Source organism: Azolla caroliniana, unplaced genomic scaffold (genome assembly GCF_043228905.1).
Source record: "Azolla caroliniana isolate FFs.n. ecotype wild unplaced genomic scaffold, voAzoCaro1.0.p SCAF_2, whole genome shotgun sequence".
In the NCBI taxonomy this organism is placed as follows: Eukaryota; Viridiplantae; Streptophyta; class Polypodiopsida; order Salviniales; family Salviniaceae; genus Azolla; species Azolla caroliniana.
The window spans coordinates 2,355,628-2,375,383 of NW_028230437.1; the positions used below are offsets into that span (position 1 = coordinate 2,355,628).

At 36.2% G+C, this 19,756-nt stretch overlaps 1 protein-coding gene across 1 annotated transcript; it reads right to left on the bottom strand.

Moving 5' to 3' along the window:
- Positions 1-107: 107 nt before the first annotated feature.
- On the bottom strand, positions 108-6,684 carry LOC147867063 (zinc finger CCCH domain-containing protein 17-like). Its single transcript, XM_087314749.1, has 9 exons — positions 6,172-6,684; positions 4,390-4,485; positions 3,739-3,828; positions 3,544-3,645; positions 3,137-3,283; positions 2,868-2,987; positions 2,690-2,770; positions 888-985; positions 108-781 (listed from the first exon to the last, which is right to left on the bottom strand). The coding sequence occupies exons 1-9, from the start codon at positions 6,643-6,645 to the stop codon at positions 658-660; spliced, it is 1,332 nt and encodes a 443-aa protein (XP_087170875.1). The 5' UTR covers positions 6,646-6,684; the 3' UTR covers positions 108-657.
- Positions 6,685-19,756: the final 13,072 nt, after the last annotated feature.

The following is a 19,756-nucleotide window of genomic DNA, read 5'->3' on the forward strand; positions in this document are numbered from 1 at the left end:
ACATCTTTGAGACAACAATAACACATCAAGTGCCCCAAGAAGAGAATTTTCAACATTCCCAATACTCTGGCAAGATTGACTTCAAATTATTTGCATGTATTACAATATTTGCAAAGAATGAATGATATACTCAAAAAGTCTTCCTCAAAAAGTAGCAATTCCTTTTTGGTTTTCCATATGAAACAAAACAAGGACTTTCATATAATCCTTTGAATAATTACAATAAATTGCCTTGGTAATTACAAATTCGTTCTGTTCCCACAGTTAGATTCATGTCTTGTCATCTTTTACATTATTCCTGAGGCTACCCCTTTCATACTCTACTACTATCATTGAGACGCTTCTGGCAATTATTTTTGGGCTTAGGATTTTATGGTTCAAGCTTAGACATTCAGGAAATGTGGGATTAGAATTTTGAATGGAGCTTTACAAATGGGTTGGGGTCAGGATAATGAAGTTAGGGCTCAAAAGTTTTTGGGTTCCAATTTAGACCTTTGGGATTGGATTCAACGCTTAGGGAAATACGGGAATAGAGATTTGAACAGAGCTTTACAGAGTTAGGGTATTAAAGTTAAGGGCTCAAGAGTTTTGGGTTTTTAAGATAGGGGATTTAGGACTCTAGGATTTGAGTAAATTTTAGGGTTTAGGGTTTAGGGTTTAGGGTGCCCATTTCCACACCTTAATATTTCCACCATTATCACCCGCAATCACGAGCCCACTAGGGGTAACCAGTAGTGCTCGAATCTCATCCTTTGAAAACATGGCACACCGCTCTGTGAAGCTGTTTTGCAGAAAGACCCAACATGATGAGATTGTAAATTGCCCCATTGATATAATAATTAAACTCAACACTACAAAAAAGTGAATGTATGGTAATGTATACATACGATGGCAGCTCTAAAAGACGTACTGAATTGTCGTTCAATGAGCATAATAACATATCTTTGTTATGATGGTCAACAAATCCACGAAAAGCAAGTACACCCTGAGAGAAAAAAGCAAATGGAAAATACCTTCATTTAACACCCACCCTTTTCTTTAAAATTATACACATGAATGGATGAAAAGTGTAGTTTTATGATATACACAATAAAAATTGTGACGAGATAACAAAAACTAAAATTATGCACATCAAACACAGCAATATAAAAAGATACCCCCTTGTATACCTTTCATATACACACCCGTGTATACAAATCAGTTATATATCTAGATGAAATCTTTGATCTTCATGAAGATTCTAATAGATTCTTTTTTCCAGCACTGTAACTCCTTGGATCTGTCCAGAAACCGAGATAAAGCATCCCCATCATCACAATCCTCAATGATATGCCTTTTTGATAGTCGTCATAAACAACAAAATCACCTCTTCATCATCCCATTCTTGCTCTAGTATCTACTAACATGGCAAACAAGCCTCTCATGTATGAATGAGTTGAACCTGCCACTTGATACAAGCAACCGAAGTTTCTCCTCATTAAGACACTCAAGTTGGGACTTCGGATCTCTCATTGAAAGGCAACAAGAGGAACAATCGACATCGGATGAACTATTCAGTAAGTTTCATCAAATCCTTATTCATAATTGTTCGGGCACATTGTGGTCAATATCCAGGTTGATATTATTGAGTACAAGACCCTCCGTGAGTATCGGTGTCCAACATTCAAGTTTGTCTTATGGACAATGTGATTGACTAATAGCTTTTTGAAATCTTAAAGAGGACATTCAAAATCACCTTCAATTCTTCAAAACTATTTTGTTTATGATCTATTCACATGAGAGAATCCTACATAGCAACTCGTTAAATAATACTCTGAAACCATTTTGTTCATGTTCTATTCACATGAGAGAATTCTACATAGCAACCCAGGAAATAATACTCTGAAACTATGTAAAATTACTAAGACAAATGTTATAAAACAAACTAGAATAGCAAATATGATTCTAAGGACCATCCATCAACAGCATTGTTTCCCACTTTCATTGGATACTTTGAAATCCCAAGGCGATCTACAATAAGTTAGAGCGATTAACTACAATAAGTTGTGGATCCAACCACTTCTACTCTACATCTACCAGAACAGCACCTCGCTATGTCACTGGCCTGAAAGTTTTAGCACCAAGCTCTTCTATGGTTGCTATTAGAAGAGAATTCAGAGCCTTGATGGTCTATTAAATCAGTCTACTGAAATGTCCTTACATAAGCTCTTCAAAAACCAACAAAAGATTGTACTATATTCCAAATATTTGAGAAAGAAAAAGCTCAAGAAAGTCAAAAAAACAATGAACAAAGCCTTTGAAAAGCTGAGAACAATGATTATTGTGTCCCTGCTTGCATGAGTAAGCTCTGATTTGCAGTCTTACATTCTAATATCCCCCTTCTCTACTCTGCAATTCTTTAAAACATAGCTGTGTTTCTACAAATCTGCCCATTATCTAGTCACATATCTAACTGAAACCAAGCATGCAGCAGTGCAATTTTTATGTTTTCGACTTCGATACTTGATAAGAAAACTAATCAAATGAGCTTTTGACAGCATTGTGTTTCTATGATGTGTGGTATCAATTTTCAAAATACTCTTTTTTACCACATCATCGCCACAAGAAAGATGTGAGTTCACGCCGACTGATATTGATTTTGACATTAGGCTTTTTACCATTTTACTGCGGAAGAATGGTATTAACTCACATTCAGATGTTCATGGACACCTGCATTATTGGAGTGAGTGTAGGATAAATCAAAACTCCCACTCTGGTTAGCTGCCCAAACCTGAAACAAAAAACACATAAATCCTTCATGAAACCTAACTGTATTAACAATAAAAGAAGCATTTCTCATGAACAATAAAGGCTGTCCCGTTTCTTACTTTGACAGTTCCATCTAGTGAGCCAGAGATCAAATACTGATTCCAGAAAAGAAGACCCATGACAACATTTGAATGAGCTTGCAATGTTTGCATACAAACTCCCGTCATCAAATCCCAAACCTTATGTATAGAAATAAACAAACTAGGGATACTTAGAAAAGCCAAAAAAATACAAGAGAAAAACAATCCAGACCTAGCAAGGTGAAAAGCACTGCAAAACGAACCGATTTCCTGTGTGTGGTACAAGATCTCAATCTGCATCAAACTACCTTAATTGTAAAGTCAGTTGAGCCTGAGTATAGCCTTCCCTCCGCCGCCTCCAGCGAAACAACCCCTCCCATGTGACCCAGTAAGGTAGCCGCTAGTTGAAAAACATTGAGAACTGTGTTGAATCTCCATGCTAGTATACTCCCATTCTGACATCAGACGATATAACACAACACATATCCTAATTAAAATTCAACCATAGAAAAGGAAAAGAAAAATGACTTAAAATATGCAAAACAATTCTACAGAAAGTCAATAAAAAGGTACTTCAGGAATAGAACTGTCACAAATTCTGGGGCCTCTGCCCATGTAAGTGATGGGTCAAGAGTTCACCTCTCTTATTAGGAGGTGAAATTAATAATAATTTTCTAAAGTAAAGATTCATAGAAGACAAGAAAAGTAGATAAACCTCAGCTCCAGCAAGTAGCAGATCATTGAAGACAACCAAAGCATGCACTTGTCCCATCGGCCCCTCTAACCTTTGTTCAGCATTAGAGTAGAGATGTAAAGCCTGAAAGGAAAACCAAGAAAAAACAATCATTTCTTTTACACCACTTTGAGCCTATGCTAGGAGTGAATCTCAATCAAAAACAAGATGCGTTACCTTGACTTCATTTGGAAGGCCAACAAAAAGCCAATCTGATTCTGTCAGTAGACATCCAACATCACCCCCCATTTGGATTACGTTTGCACACTGGAATAGCCACAATGCAAAATATTCTCAGATTTTGAGTGGGAAATAGCAAGAAGAATAATGAAACTCCGTTATCACAACATATAGCATATATTTCTGCATGGCTAAAAAAAGCACGGAAAGTACATAATTTTTCAAACAGATAAATACAAAACTAGAACTTATTTATATGTATCTCCCCCGTTAAAAGAAACAATTTTGATCGTAAGATAAAAAAGATTAAGGGTTTTGTAATGTGCTATAATTGAATAATTTTTCTTTAGCAATAGCATGATTGACTTTCTGCGTGACAATAATCCCTGAGCTTATGCTGATTCCATCAACAGGCTCCACCACAAAAAAGAAAAATGAATGGAATGAAGGCACAAAAGAGGGCAATGATAGTTATTTTGATGATACTTATCAAGACCATAACAATATCAACAATAGCTATTGAAACTGTAGGAGAACAAAGTCATTCACATCCTAATGGTCCTATCTTTATACTATGTCCTCCTAAATTCTAATTGCACATGCTTCACATGTAAAAACAAAAAAAAAACGATGGAACTTCAGATTCACCTGTCCTGTCTCACAGTCCCAAATCCTGATTGTTCTGTCCTGGCTTCCTGTGTACATGTTGTTGGATCCACTCGGCAACACAATAGACCTAATTGCCTGAAAGTCAACAAGACGACGTACCAATCCAGTCAAAGATTATCAAAAAGACATCAAATTTTTGTGAAATTGATCAATCCATCAACCCTTCTTTCAAAAGCTACTTAACACTGATAAACATAAAACACAGTCAATTAATCAGAACTTGGATAGCTTTTTAGTACATTTGGATAATTATAATGGTATATGAGTAATTTTTCTAGCAAAAGAATATGAAGTGTAAAACAATAACTATCCACCTTCTCATGTTCAATATACCAACATTGCTAATCAAAGAATCCTTGGATGAGTTTTCAGTAAATACCAACAATTATAGTGATATATTGGTTTCTATTCCTAGCCAAAAAGTACAGAAAGAAAAACAATAGGTACATGTGGTCAGTCCAATTAGCATTGGGTTCCGCATTGTGTGGAGTTGGTTGCATTCAATCTTAACGGTATAGATTACAATATCATCTTGGTACAGGCATAAGGGCCCCACATATAAAGTCAATTCAGAGTTGTAAATTAGAAGGCTAACATATTATTCTTAAGTTAGTGGCACTTGGCAACATGAGCTAAGACTTGCCTTATTCAAACAACTCCTTTTCTATGTAGAACTTGAAATTCAGTTTTGCCCTAGAGTGGCCACCATTCTAGAGGCCTAAATTCCACGAGAATAAGGAAATAATGAACGTGCTCTTTTTTCTACTATACTCAGTCAACTCTTTTTCTATGTAGAACTTGAACTTCAGTCTTGCCCTAGAGAGGCCACCACCATTCTAGGCCTAAAAATCCACAAGAATAAGGAAATGATAAATGTGCTCTTTTTTCTACCACACTCAGTAATGATTTCCTTGGAATGTTGAAGTCTACATACAGGCTTTCATTCTGATATAGGCTTAAGCTCTTGGTTGTGCTTCTGGGGTTTGTGATTTATCTTATACTATCCTCTTCTATTAATTTTCAATACAGAAATACTGAAAGAAGCGTTGATGTTAACTTCCTTCTTCATGCAGGAGCAATCGAGCTTCATAGATATGAAGCAAAGTTGTAGTAGATCAAAAATCACAAGGATTATTTCTTCTTTGTTTACATAACACTTCTCAAATGGTGAATGTCTGTTAAAATGGATGTTCTACCACCCTCTTTTTGGAAGTTCCATTGATCAGTTTAGCATACTAAAAAAGACAATAGCAACTGCCCCCTCATGTGCATTATACAGCCAAAAGATAATTAATCAAAATGTAGATGGCTTTTTGAGCAATTCCCACAAGCGTTGAGTTCCGTGTGCTTGCATATATGTAGTATATAGGTTAGCATTGATTCTAGCATTCACCCACATGACTGTATCTGTATCTGCTCAGTACTTAAGCCTTAGCTTATTATTGTTTCAGGCTCCATAGTACCCTCTCTTGCAATCGTGTTTCAGTCTCTGTTAATTATATATATTAATCCCAGCTTCCTCCATTTATACTATGTGTTGTACACCCTCTTTTTTCCCGCAGAATCTTACAGGTATATTGGTAACTTTCCTTGGTAGAAAACAGCAAAAAGGAAGGAAAAACAATACCACTTTCCTATTGTCAAAGCGAGTTAATCAAAATTTAAATGGCTTATACACAAATTCGGAATGATCTCAGCGGCTTTTTTCAAATAAGAAGAAAAAGCAAAAGCAAAACAAGGAGAACAAAAAGAATCGCCTACCTTCTCATGGCCATGGAGAGTTGTCATGAAGCTCATGTCTTTAGTGTTGGAGAAAGAATGAAGGAAGCCACAGAGCTTGCCTCGAGAGCAATGGCCTCCAAGAAAGAAAGTACAAGGTTTTGAAGGAGAAAGCAAAGCCCCAGTTCCGACATTAAGACGATTGCCCGCAGGTGGATTGCCCCAAATCATAAGACTAGAAGCAGCATTCTTTCGATAAGAAGAGATCTCGCTGTCGTCAAAAGACCCTGAGCCACCGGATCGCCTATGCAATGTAGCTGCTTTGTCATTGTTTGGTGAAAGGGATTGTGCAGAGCCAGCATGAGAGGGGTCTAATTGAAGGCTACCGAAATGGGTCTTCTTGATGGTCGGCACGGACTGCACCATAGCATCTACCTCCATATCAGGGTCAGGCGAGGTCGAAGGATCCTTTGTAGAGGGGAGGAGAGGAAGAGATCTCACTCTTTTGAGGGACATGCAGGAAGAGCTGGGGGGAGGGAGGGGGGAGGGAGTTTCTTCCTATGTAAAAAAGAGTTTTCCTTTAACAATTAGGGTTTGTTTACGGTTCCCTTTATATTGCAGGGATTCTCCAGTTCTCAGGTACATATGAAAAAGGTAGAGATTGTGTCTCTCTACCTTGCGCAGGAAGTGCAGGCAAAGGGGGGAATTTTTAGGGCTTAATCGGAAAAATAAGGGGAAGGAGGTGTCTCAAGGTTTGAAGGGAATGGGTTCTCTATCTCTCTCTCTCTCTCTCTCTCTCTCTCTCTCTCTCTCACACATAGAATTAGGGTTTCTCCAATATTTAGGGTTTTTACCATTGGAGGTAGGGGGAAGAGGGGGGAGACTTCTGATTCATCTTACTCTGTCATGAGGAGTTTCCTTCTTAAAGAGTTTGTATGTCAGTTAACAAATGTTTCTTCTTAGGGTTTTGTCTTCAGTGCTTCTATTTGTTAGGGTTTTGGGGGGGGGGGGGGGGTATGAAGGACATATCCACACAGAGAGATTAGAATTGCTTTCTACTTTCTGAGAGGAAAAGTTTGATATGAGAGAGAGAAGAGAGACTCTGCAGAAGAGGCTCTTCTTCTATATGTATGTATGTATGTATGTATGTATGTATGTATGTATGTATAATGTATGTATAATGTATGTATTTCAAAGAAGCCAATGAATGAATGAATGAATGAGATTGATTGATGCTCTTTGTTGTTGGTGGGTATGTGTATAGTGTGAAACCATGCCACCACCAATATTATTACATTTGATCCGTGGATCGTCATGCGGGTGCCCGAGAACTCGTATGAGCCAATCCGGACGAGACCATCAGACCCCCGACCCTCTTGTGAACCCTCTGATAGAAGAAGAAGAAGCTTTGTTGCTTCGGGCACTGATCTCGCATTGAGACAACTAACAATCAGCAACGGTTCGGTTCCGAACCGAACCGAACCACGGCTTAACAGTTTAAACGGTTTGGTTCAAGTTCAAGTTCCTTTTGTAAAATGGTTCGTTTCGGTTTGGGTGTGAATGGTTCGGCTCGGTTTTAATGGTTTTAAACCGCGGTTTAAACAGTTCAATGGTTTGATGGTTTTATTTTTATTTATTTTTTTAAAATTTTTAAATTTTAAAGAAATTAAAAAATAAAAAAAAAATTCAAACACCCTTTTTATTTTTAAGCCTAATTCTCAAGAAAAATCTTTACAATTTTGAAAATTAAAAATTTGAAATAATAATAAAAATTTTAATTTTGTATTTTTAATTTTGACTTAAGTTGAAAACCAAAAGTGAACCACGAAACCATGGTTTAATGGTTTAACGGTTTGGATTTTTACCAGACGGTTCAGTTTAATGGTTTAACAATTTGGATTTTTACCAAAAGGTTTGGTTTTAACGGTTTCGTGGTTCGGTTCAAGTTTCAAGATTTTTAAACGATTCGGTTTGGACACTCTCGAACCAAACCGATACTGAACGATTGCCGATTGTTAAAGACAACCACGTTCTTCTTCGATAGACTAAAACACGTTTGATCCAGCACAAAAACTCGTCGGGGGTGACAACCACATTTCGGAGAATGTAAGTCTCGTCCGCACAAGCCAATGGGCTCGTGCCACGACTCCGACACTTTTCTAACACGTCCTTTGGATGCTTTGGAGACCAGGACTCACTCGCTGCCCTGATGCAGTTAGTGACTCATTGGCCACTAATTGTGCTCATTCCGACCTTCGTCTTCCCTCCCTATCCACCTGTCAACTCTGGATAATAATAACACCGAGTTTGGACAAACCAATAGTTTGCACGTTGTCACAAAGGATGGCAAGCACTTGTGGAGACTACTTTGACGTTGCATCAATGGGATGTGGATGAAATGAGAATGATCTTATCTAGAATGAGAATGAAGCCCGAAAAAAAATGAGTAGTGAGAAGGGAGTAAATGACCCCTCCATAGTGTCAAGTAATCTAAAGTTGAGTATCATAATTATGTTGGACCGGAACCAATAAATTTGAAGTGGGCTCAAAGTCACTCAAGTGTGGATGTCTACATTAATTGTCTTGAATCCAATAATAAGGCACCCCACCCCCCAATTTAGTTTAGGTCATAAATACCTTGATCCCCATTTTAGGGGGAGAATGAGCATCAAACAAGTAAAGGTTTATCAACCTCGTAAGGATTGTCAACTTAACAATTAACAAGAGATTAAACTCTTCAAGAACACCCCGATGTTGCATATCCTCATCAACCCCCTTATTGCCTTTATATGTAACTATGCAGAAACAATAGGTTACCTCTAGGACTTTGTCCCCATATAAATCTCTCGATTGTATTTGATATCACTTAACAAGAGATTGCACTCTTCAAGAATGCCCAAATGCTACATGTCCTCATCATTGCCTTTAATGTGAAACTATGCAGGAGCAATGGGTTATCTCTAGCACTTGTTCACCATATAAATATTTGAAAGATATTTGAATAAAAACACATGAAAAATCTTGAGCTTGGATTCAACATAGAAACACCTCTTCTATACATTGGAGTAGTTCAAACCAAACTAAAGTCTTTTACATTTTGAAGATACTTTACTTAAGATTGTGAGGTATCTTTCTATGTCTTTCGTCACAAGAAAATGAAATGTTTGTAGGATCTTTAATGAGGAATCTTATATATACTACTAGCTTCTAAGGTGTGAGGCAACTAAACTATTTCTCCACTAATGCATGGGTATCCATATGAAGGTGCTTCACTCTACAGACAATGAATATAAAACTTCAATACTCTATTCCGTGTCTCTAGTCCTCCACACTTCAAAGTACATGAACTTTTTATACGAACAAATTATTTGAATGTTTTCTATAATTTTCTTATATATATATATATATATCTAATGAGCAAATTCGTTTACAAAATAGTGGCACCTTGTCATTTGTTCTTCTATGCCTACCAAGATTCTCTTTCATAAATTTTCAAACTTATTTGTTTTTCTTGTATAATCCATTATTATTATTTTTATTAATGTTATCCGGAGAACCCAAAGTAAAATTGAAGGAGTGAATGGATGTCAAAGTGTTTCATTTTGAGGACATTTGCAAAGTAAATTAATCAAAATTAAACTAATTCAAGATGTAATCATTTTTACTAAGAATGGGATTGTCCCAAAGTCTAAAATTTCCAAACCATCACCAACTTCGTCTTTAGCAAATGATATATTAGCTCCGATGAAGTACATCAACATGGCACTATCCAATGATCTAGATTATTCTGTGTGGAAATAGCGCTCGGCCACACCCAAGTCTTAAACTCAATGGAAGAACAAAGCAAAAATGGAGATTAATACACTTACACAAACAACAGAGAGAACACATGATGTTTACGTGGAAAACCCTAATAGGGAAAAATCACGGGAGCCCACAAACTCCAACTATCACTATAAGAGAAAGGGGTACAATAGGAGACTCAGAGGCAATGACCTCGAGCTCTATGCCTTCGCCAACCGGCGGTTACAACAGAAAGATTTTCTGTATCTCTCTCTCTCTCTCTCTCTCTCTCTCTCTCTCTCTCTGTACAACAATAATGATAACAACCAACAATGCTCTATAAAGTGATTGCCCTAAGTCATATTTATACGTATATGACTTTAGCACTATTTACAAATATGAACATGAAGTAGCAAGGGATTGCATGGATGTACGATGAATTAATAACCCAAAAAATTTGTGATAATCCTTGTGAAATATATAATTCTATAGGTATAAAAAATAACACATAAAATATAGGTAATTGAAAAAGTGGACAAAATGCAACAAAAACTCTAAATTTGTGTCTTTTATTATAACCATCTTTCCATATGGTGTCCAACCCTCCACTCTTGTTGGAAGCACTTTGTATCTTATTCTTTGAACATAACTTCACATTAGTGTAGGGGAAGTTGGCTTGAGAAAATAGATTTAGCAATCAAATTAGACTCATTAACTCTATACACATGTTGCAAGACCGGTATTTGGTAGAATCTTTAGTATTCTTTAGTATGCCAAACAAGCGTAGGACCTTTGATGTTGCATTAAGTGTGTCATCATGTAGAAACAATGGGATATTGTAAACTTGTGAATTATTACAATGTCCTTGGAGGATTCTTCATAGGTATGGGCAAAGTGCATAATCTTACCCATAACCACCCTTGTGCCTGCTTTAATGAGTGAAAGGCATAATCTCCAATGATTTGTTCAAACATGAAAGCAAAGTTATTGATCATTTGTCATTAATTCCTTAAATTAATGGAAATAAGAATTTTACCAACAGACTCATGTTCATAGTGGTAGAATATGTTGGGAATTCGGTCCCTCCGGATGAGACGGATGAGACGAACCGAAGGAAGGAACCGGATCAGATAGATCCGGAAGGTATCCAGATGGATCCGGTGTGAACCGGATCCAAGGACATATCTGTAAATATGTTTCTAGTGTGCCTATCATGGCCAGATATTTTTGAACCTTGCTCCAACTCTCCTTCACCGCCCCCCCCCCCCCCCCCCCCCCCCAAACCAAGCACATATTTTGCTTCTCCACCTTGTGCATTGGTCACGACTTCGAATGAACCTTGTAAAGATTCTAACTCTCATAAAGTAGGAGTATATGGAAGCGTAGTGCACGTGTGAGCAAGAGAAAGAATTAGAGAAAACAACTAGAAATAATAAAATACACAATAGGGGGATGACAACTTATGCACTAAAGATAAAACTTTATTAATCAACTAAACGCAATGGGCCAACGTGATTTTATATACAAGTCCTCAAGGGAATGCCACATTAAATGTGATTGGTGAAATCTAATTAAGATCTCCACTCAAGTACGATTCTATGATAAAAATATATGATATTCTTTGACCACATTCACACTTGACAACTAACTAGATAGTTCACATGGATTACAATAAAGTGTGTTCACGCACTTTTTCACACATTGTGCTTTTCTTCATAAGCATGTACATGCTCACACGAGTTGAGCTTGATTCTCAACAAACCTCATCACAAAGGAGTGTTCAAGATACATTCATGTATGAGAATGTGCCACTTAATGCATTTATGTCGAGAACTATGTAAACAGTATCCCATGAACAATGCAAAGTGTACAAGAGTATTACAATGTGAATTTGAGTTGTTGAAGTCTCATGAGGAATCTATCAAGGAGCTCACACCAACTCCTTGGTACTTTTTTTGACCCATACACAACTTTCAACAACCGTGTGCCCTTGTTTTTTGAATAAGATAGCCCCAAACCTCCTTGAGATTAACGATTAAGGTAAGTATAAACTACTTAATACATAATGGTCTTTTACCTATTTACAATTGTTACATTGCCAATTGTTACGAGCATAATGGTAATTGTAGCTCTCTAACCTTGAGGTTAGGTGTGGGCTAATCCATAAGGGACGAAGGGTGAGGATTGAGTTATGTCAATCCTACTATGGGAGATAACTGAGTGTTTCATCACTTGGCCTAGGGTTTGATCCTATATAAGAAGTTTTGCTACCTTCATGATGGGACAAGACAATCTTTATCATATTGGATAGAAACTTTGATAACATGGCAAAGCTCTATCTTCATACATGTGTGTCTCCTTCAAACACAAGGTATGATCCATGTCTATATTGGGTTGTATGGGATATTGACAAGGACTTGGATTTGTCTTTCACCTTCACTAGGGTGTGATAAGGTGGAATAACTCATTTTCTTATTTTGCTTAACGTTAATTAAGATTTTTACATAAATACTACATGTGATGAGAAACTTGTCCATCAACTCATGCAAATTACTAGATGCTTTCTACAATTAATATAACGATTTCCACATGGTCAAGTCCTTGTTTTTTGAATCAAGAAGCTCAAAACCTCCTTCTTGAGATAGCTAGTCAAGAAAAGTGAACTTGAAGTCCACATTGTATGTTAGATAGTTCTATGTCATGACCACTCCCAAAACTACTCAGATCATTTTGAGCTTTGTAATCAAAGTGAAAAGAGTATGATTTATTGAGCCTTCAATCAAAGCAAAAATATTCCTCAAAATTTTCTCCCTTCATCTAGACATAGTGTTTTGCTACAAGCCTAGCCTTGTATTTATCCATTGGGACCCACCTGGCATCAACCTTGTATTGAAGTCTGCCGAAGTCCCAAGTCTAATTGTCTGAAATGCTATACAACTAAGATTCCATAGTTCCTCTCCACCTCATATTTTCCATTGCCTCCTCCATTGACCTTAATCCTTGATTTCTTCAACAATCACCCTCTTAAAACTTAGGTAAATAGAGTTGTTACATGCTTCCATCATGCCAATTAGGTGGCATTTTTTGAAATCCAATACGAGGTGTATGAGATTCCTTGAAATCTGCATCTTGATTATCGCCTGCTTTCTAGCTAGATCTTAGGATTTATATTTTGGGTTATATTTGATCAACATTAGTTTCCTACTCATTTAACTTCTTCATCTATCGTCAGGCCATTTGCAAACGCATGGCTAAAGGTTTCTTCAGTGATTTCCCAAACCCCTTAAAGTAAGGGAAATGTTAGGATGACATCCTCCAATAACCCCATTATAACACTCATAATATTCCTTACATATCTCGTACATCTCAGATAAAAAAATCTTCACAACTCACTCTTTGGGCCTCTTGTCCCATAACACACTCTTGTTGAGTGAGGATATGTGGTATACCCCAAAAATAAAAGCTTAAAACTATGAAACCATTTTTTTTTCCAAAAAATAACACTACTTCGCATTAGTTAGCAAACAATTACATCATAAAACTATGAAACCATTTAGCATGGGAGGCCACTAGATAGCTATTATTTCTCTCGTGAATAATAAATTATTGAGTTGACAAAGGTTCATTCTCCAAGGTGTTACTATTCTTATCAAATTTAAGTTTTATTGCTTGCTTTCATGGGGTAAGCTAAGTATTTGAAGGCTTACTACAGACTTCATAAAAAAGAGCTACATTGGGCAATGTTATAGGATTCATATAAGAACTCACCCCATATTTCTGTTGGTCTCAACAACCTTTCTCACACAAGTATTGTGAATGTCTGGCAGAAACATGGGTTTCTCTCCTATTCTAGTCATCGATCATCCTTAAATGTTTTGCCTTTTCACCAACATTGTTTTCTTCGTTGTTTATAAAACTACTTCATGCTGATTTTTTAATATGTTGCCTTTATTTATTACATCCTCTGGAAGTGATATATAATTGGGAATAGTGTAGGGACCTCTACCACTACTATATGTTGACATTTTGATTTGAAGTTGCCCAAATTACTTAGAAATTTCAAGCAATGGCCCACAAAAGGTCCTATTTTAATTTCTACTCTAGTGAACCTATTTTCTTCGCTTAATATTTTTCCATAGTTATTTTTCTGAAATCAAATTTAACATCAATTGTGTGGCTTAGCATTTGGGTTACAATCACTTTTTCCAACTGCTCCATTACATTGTACAATACATAAGATTAGTTTTCTTGTATCAAATGTGATGTCTTTTAAATTCAAAATTTTGATTGCTATAATCCCGATTCCCCACTAGAGTTGGCACTTTACAGCTTTCCACTAGCTACCACTAGCCCAATCTCAAATTTTTATAAATATTGCGTCTTTTACATCAAATTTGTTATTTGTTTTAGCGCTTTCGGTTAACACTTTATAAAGCCAATGCAAACTAATAAGAAAGTAGAAATATCATTTCACATGATTTACCATATTAACCAAATATGTTTTGGATGACATATATTGCCCGTCTCCATTTTGTTTACTGACAACTTGATCAATATTCCAAAATTGTTGGAGCTTTAAGACGGTCATTGGTTATTGTGGCCTACAAATTCTCAAAGTCAATGATTTATTAAAGATGGGCCGTCGTGGCTCATCCTTGAATACTTGATGCGATTTATGAGTGCTAAATTATTTGAACTCTTTATCCAAAAACAAATGTACAAAGTTTCTACAAAGAGTTTTGTCGTACCAATTGGTCATTCCTTTTCTACATGGGTTTTGATATAGTTCTTATTCTGATTTTCCCTTCTAGGTTACTTTAATTTTCCTCGTGTTATGTGCAAGAAACTAAAGAGTTTTATATCGACTATGTGAAAATAGTTAATGGACGAAATTGTAATAAACTTCGATTAAAAAATATATATTTGCTTTGCAATTCTATTTATTTTAGGAAGAGTAACCTATCGATTAACAAGCATACTCTGTGGGACTGCCCAACGTCCCATCGAATATGGTGGGGGATTGGCCGCTTGTTGTAATTATGCTAGGTGCAAGGCTCAATCAAGTGGGGAAATATATGTTGGTTATCATGGCAGGCCGCAATTGGCAGATACGAGCATCAAGAGGAGGGGATGACTTTGGTGATAAAAGCACAAGAGGTCTTTTTCTCCTCCAGCGGCAATGTCCACTCCACTCCTCTTAATGACAAATCTCAAGAGGTGTTGGAATTGGTCAACCGAATAACTCTTTGGATTCTATGGAAATAACGATGTAGGCGAGTCTTCTCCAACCAAACTGCACATCCAACAAGGTTATTGCAAGAGATATGGAGTGAAATTGTAGCCACTCTGAAGAGTCAATATGATGGCCTTAAGGGCAGATCCGAGGGAGTTGAAAGACAATGAATAGCCTTCATCCAACGATGGTCATCCTCTCCCTTTCTTGAGTCAGTGGGCATCCACATAAGATGGAACTATCGCGTCCCTTCAGGGATTTGTACATAATCGTCTCATTTGTAAAATTTTATAACTAATGGAAGGAGTTTTTTATTGGAAAAAAAGAAAAAGAAAAAGAAAGCATACTTGAAAGTGGTCAATATATATAAGAAGGAAAGGAAATATATATGCTTGATAAGTATACATTAGGTTAGAGAGCACAACATTTCATATATCATTGTTTATTTCCCTTTTATCGGAAACCACAACATTTGCATCTATATTTTACTTGATAAAAAGCAAATGGCAAAGCTCATTTAGATTAAGAGAATTAGGGCCAATTTGATTATAAATGTTAATTTAAAGTTTAAACTTATACTTTATGGGTCAATGCACGCGAAAGAAAATACACAAACATCGTCATGCAAATCATTATTCAACATTTCATCACATTGAAATGATACATCAACATGTCTTTGATATATTGATATTCTAGTAAACATCATAAATAAAAATTTGGCCATGAATATTATTTTCTTTTTTTGATTGGTTAAAAATAACAATCGACAACGGTTCAGTTCGAACCGAACGGAACCGCGAAACCGCGGTTTAACGACTTAGGTTTAGGTTTTTCTTAATGCTTCGGTTCGGTTTCAATAGTAAAAAATCGCGGTTTAAACAGTTAAATGGTTTTTTTATTTTAAAAAATTTAAAAAAATTTAAAAAAAATTCTAAAAAATTCTAAAAATTGTTTTTAAACAATCATTTCATTTTTAGACCTTATTCTCACATTTTAGGAACATCTTAAAATTTTAAAAATGAAATATTATAAATTTTAAACAATTAAAAATTAGACCTATGTTGAAAACCGAAATCGAACCACGAAACCACGGTTTTTACAGTTTAATGGTTTAACGGTTTTGTGGTTCAGGTTTCAAAAAAATTAAACGGTTCAGTTCCAAACCGGTTTGGTTTGGACCCTCTCAAACCGAACCGAACCGAACTATTGCCGATTGTTAGTTAAAAATATGATTCTCTCCATAGAGAAGTTGATTGTAGTGGTGTGTAGAATATTTTATTTACCCATGTGGCCTTGGGTTCAAACCCACCCTATTTGTTATTTTGTTACATGACCCAAGATATTTAGGGCTTAAACATATGAACTTGTCTTTTCCTAGCTCGAACCGTGATTCAATGTTGCACTTGTGCCCTTATTGCACATATATCAATCAACATAGTGAAAGTGACTGAAGCATGATGCAGGTTCGGTTGAAAGAAAGAACCCACTAGCCCGCCATGAACAAGGGCAAAGCATTCCGTAGGTATATAATCTAATGTGCACTTTTCGCATCCTACAAAATTTTGAACTTGTGAAGGTCAACACTTTTGATCACATCCCACTACCCACTATGTCATCATCCTTAGCCAATGATGTCATTCTTCAATCTAGTGATTAGACCTCCCATACTTGAGGAGCATTCATGAAACTTGTAGATCAATGGCTACGATGTACAAGACATAGTAATCAATGGAAGATCTAATGTAAACATCATCAATAAGCTGATTCCATATGTATTGAAGGCATGGCCTAACACCCTTTGTGAAAGTGTTCGTTTTGGCTTCGCATGGAGGAGACCTACTTGGTACCATTAATAAACAATGGTTTGGTTTGAGTTGAACTGAATTGTAAAATGGCTTAACTAATTTGGTTTGGTTTAGAAATTTGTAAACCACTTGGTTTGGGTTTTGAGTCTTTATTGGCTTAATAGTTTAACAATGTAGAGGTTAAGGGGGGGACATTGTTTATATTTTCTTAAATATATAAATTAACATTATAAATTATGTAATAATATTATGAAGTTTTAACTTTGAACCAAATAATTCCATCAATTTTGGTTTTCTGTCTTGAAATGCTGGAAATTAAGTGTACAAATACCAATGATTTTGTTTAAGCCAAAATTGAAATGCACAATTGGAACTTAATGGGTTAAGAATTTGTAGATCTCTTGAACAATTTGATTTGAGCTTGGAAATTCCTCAAATGTTTTTTTCTAAATAATTTATAGTTCACTTTAAATTTCAAATTCTTAAACTAAACTAAATTGAACTGTTGTCATTTACTACTTGATACACCACTTGGGATCATCGAAACCCTACTTGTCCATGCTAATGAGTACCCTTTCCACATTTCAATAGTCATCCTCCACCTTAATGAAGTTGGAGGGCATTCTCTACTCTCCAACCAGCTATTGGTCCAAGTGGCCCACATAAAGCGCAAGTGGCAAAGGGATAAAAAAACATTTTAGAATGAGATGACAAAGGCCAAGCTTTTGACAATAATCAAGACAATCAAGGGTTTGGTTGACGAAGACCCCAAAGCATACTTGGAAAACAATTGAGAGATCATTCACTCTTCAAGATTAATGTACTTCAAGGAGTGCAAAGTTATCACTACTAACTACCATGAGTAGATGCATCTCAATCATAGCACTAGATGATGCATAAGAGATAACATCCTTTGTCAAACTTGCCTGAGCACGCCAAACACTAGATCAAGTTTAACAATTATGCATGAGTTGTGCCATAGAAGGCTTTATAAAAATCCTAAGGATCAAAGTTTAAAAGGCGGGCTTGAAAGCAACCAAAGCCTCCAAAATCAAGATCACCTCATCAAACTCCAATACCTCAACAATGAGCACAAAGTGGCAACCATAATGAACACCTATGTGGAAATCTAGAAAAAGGCCAAATAATATCACTAAAGGGCTCACTTTGTGGAGAGTAAAGTCAATGAGTAGGGGGAACTTGTGAGCTCCTAAGTAGAAGTTGACGTGTACTTGATGAGGCAAGAGGCTTTTGAAAGATATGAGGTGGTTGACATGTAGGAAGTCTATATTAGGTGTATCGATAGGAGGGAGGCTTGGTGCCACACAACAACATTGATGTCAATAAAGGTGGGCAACTGCTCCATGAGCAACAATGTTGCATGGAGGCTCGTAATGCTCCCTTCATGTAGTGCAACATAATGAGTTCCTTTGTATAGGTCGTCTCAAAGGTGAGTGGCTCAAAGGTAGGACATGGAATACTTGATTTAGAGATGTGGGTTCCAATATCGCCACTCGCTGAATAAGCATAGAACCTCAATAATCCTTTACAAGAGACTTCATGAGCTTGATCAAGTTGGCTTTGACAAGTTATTTTCCCACATTTCATCCTTCATGAAGAATTCCATGAACATTTCCCATTGGCTAATTTCATGTGTAGATGTTCTTTGTAATTACTCGAAGGTTTTTCATTGACATTTCCCTTTGTAGACACTTTATTAGCAAATTCTATGAAGCATTTAAAGAAACATAATGTGTGAAATGGGTTTTCAAGGATAATATGATGTAGTTTAGATGAAACTCACAATTTTGGAAAATGAAAAATTGGTTAACAAATGCAATTATCAACTCAAATAATGTAGGATCTACTTTCAATGTGATATTGCTAGAAATGATGTTGGATGCATATGGAATAAAATTAAGAAAGAAAGAATCAGTCGGATGTATGGTGAATCTATGATCGACGTCATCAACACCTTGGTTTTATTGAGTCTCCCCCACGTGCTTGTGATTTGCTACCTCGTGAATCCTTCATGATTCATTACCCTGTGAAGTTTCAGATGTCAACAAACTTGGCCATGATGTATCAACGTCCTTGTCAAATATGAATTGAATTTCCTCTTTTTAACATCCCCAATTACTTTTTCTTTTAGCATGCACCTATAATTCTTATTTTCGTATACGGGGTCGGTTTGACAAAAAGCACAAGTGGCACATTTGCCCTTACTACATGCTCTCCATCGTTGCTTTGCTATTGTATATTCACCCTTTTTCCTCTAGTCATTCTTGAATGGTGCTTGTCAGTAATCCCAATTTCTTACTCATAGGTGATGCCAAAGGCTCAACAATTTTGCTTCTTTTTTGTTTGATCGTGGTTTAGCCGTTGTTAAGTGAACCAAGTGTTGGTTATCATGTGGGCTCTTGTAGATTATTCAAGTATGTAAGCAATCTTCTATAAATATAAATGGGCATGGTATAATTTCTAGCTAAACTAATTATGTATATTAAAAAAAAGACTAACTTCACTCATAAAGAATGATGATCTCACAAAATAAATGAATATAGTTAGTTGATGATGTAGGAAGGATTGAAAGGGCCAAATAAGCATTAAATACATATGATTAGTTGGAAAGAGTCAGTAACGGAGACACAATCTCACCCCAACACTAACATCTATAATTGTGCGGGAATTTATCCAATTTTGAGGTAGAGGAAGTAGGAAACCAAAGAAGATAACATATAACACCTGGTCATTTGAAACATGTAATATGTCTTTTACTTATATTTACATATAATACATCTTAAAG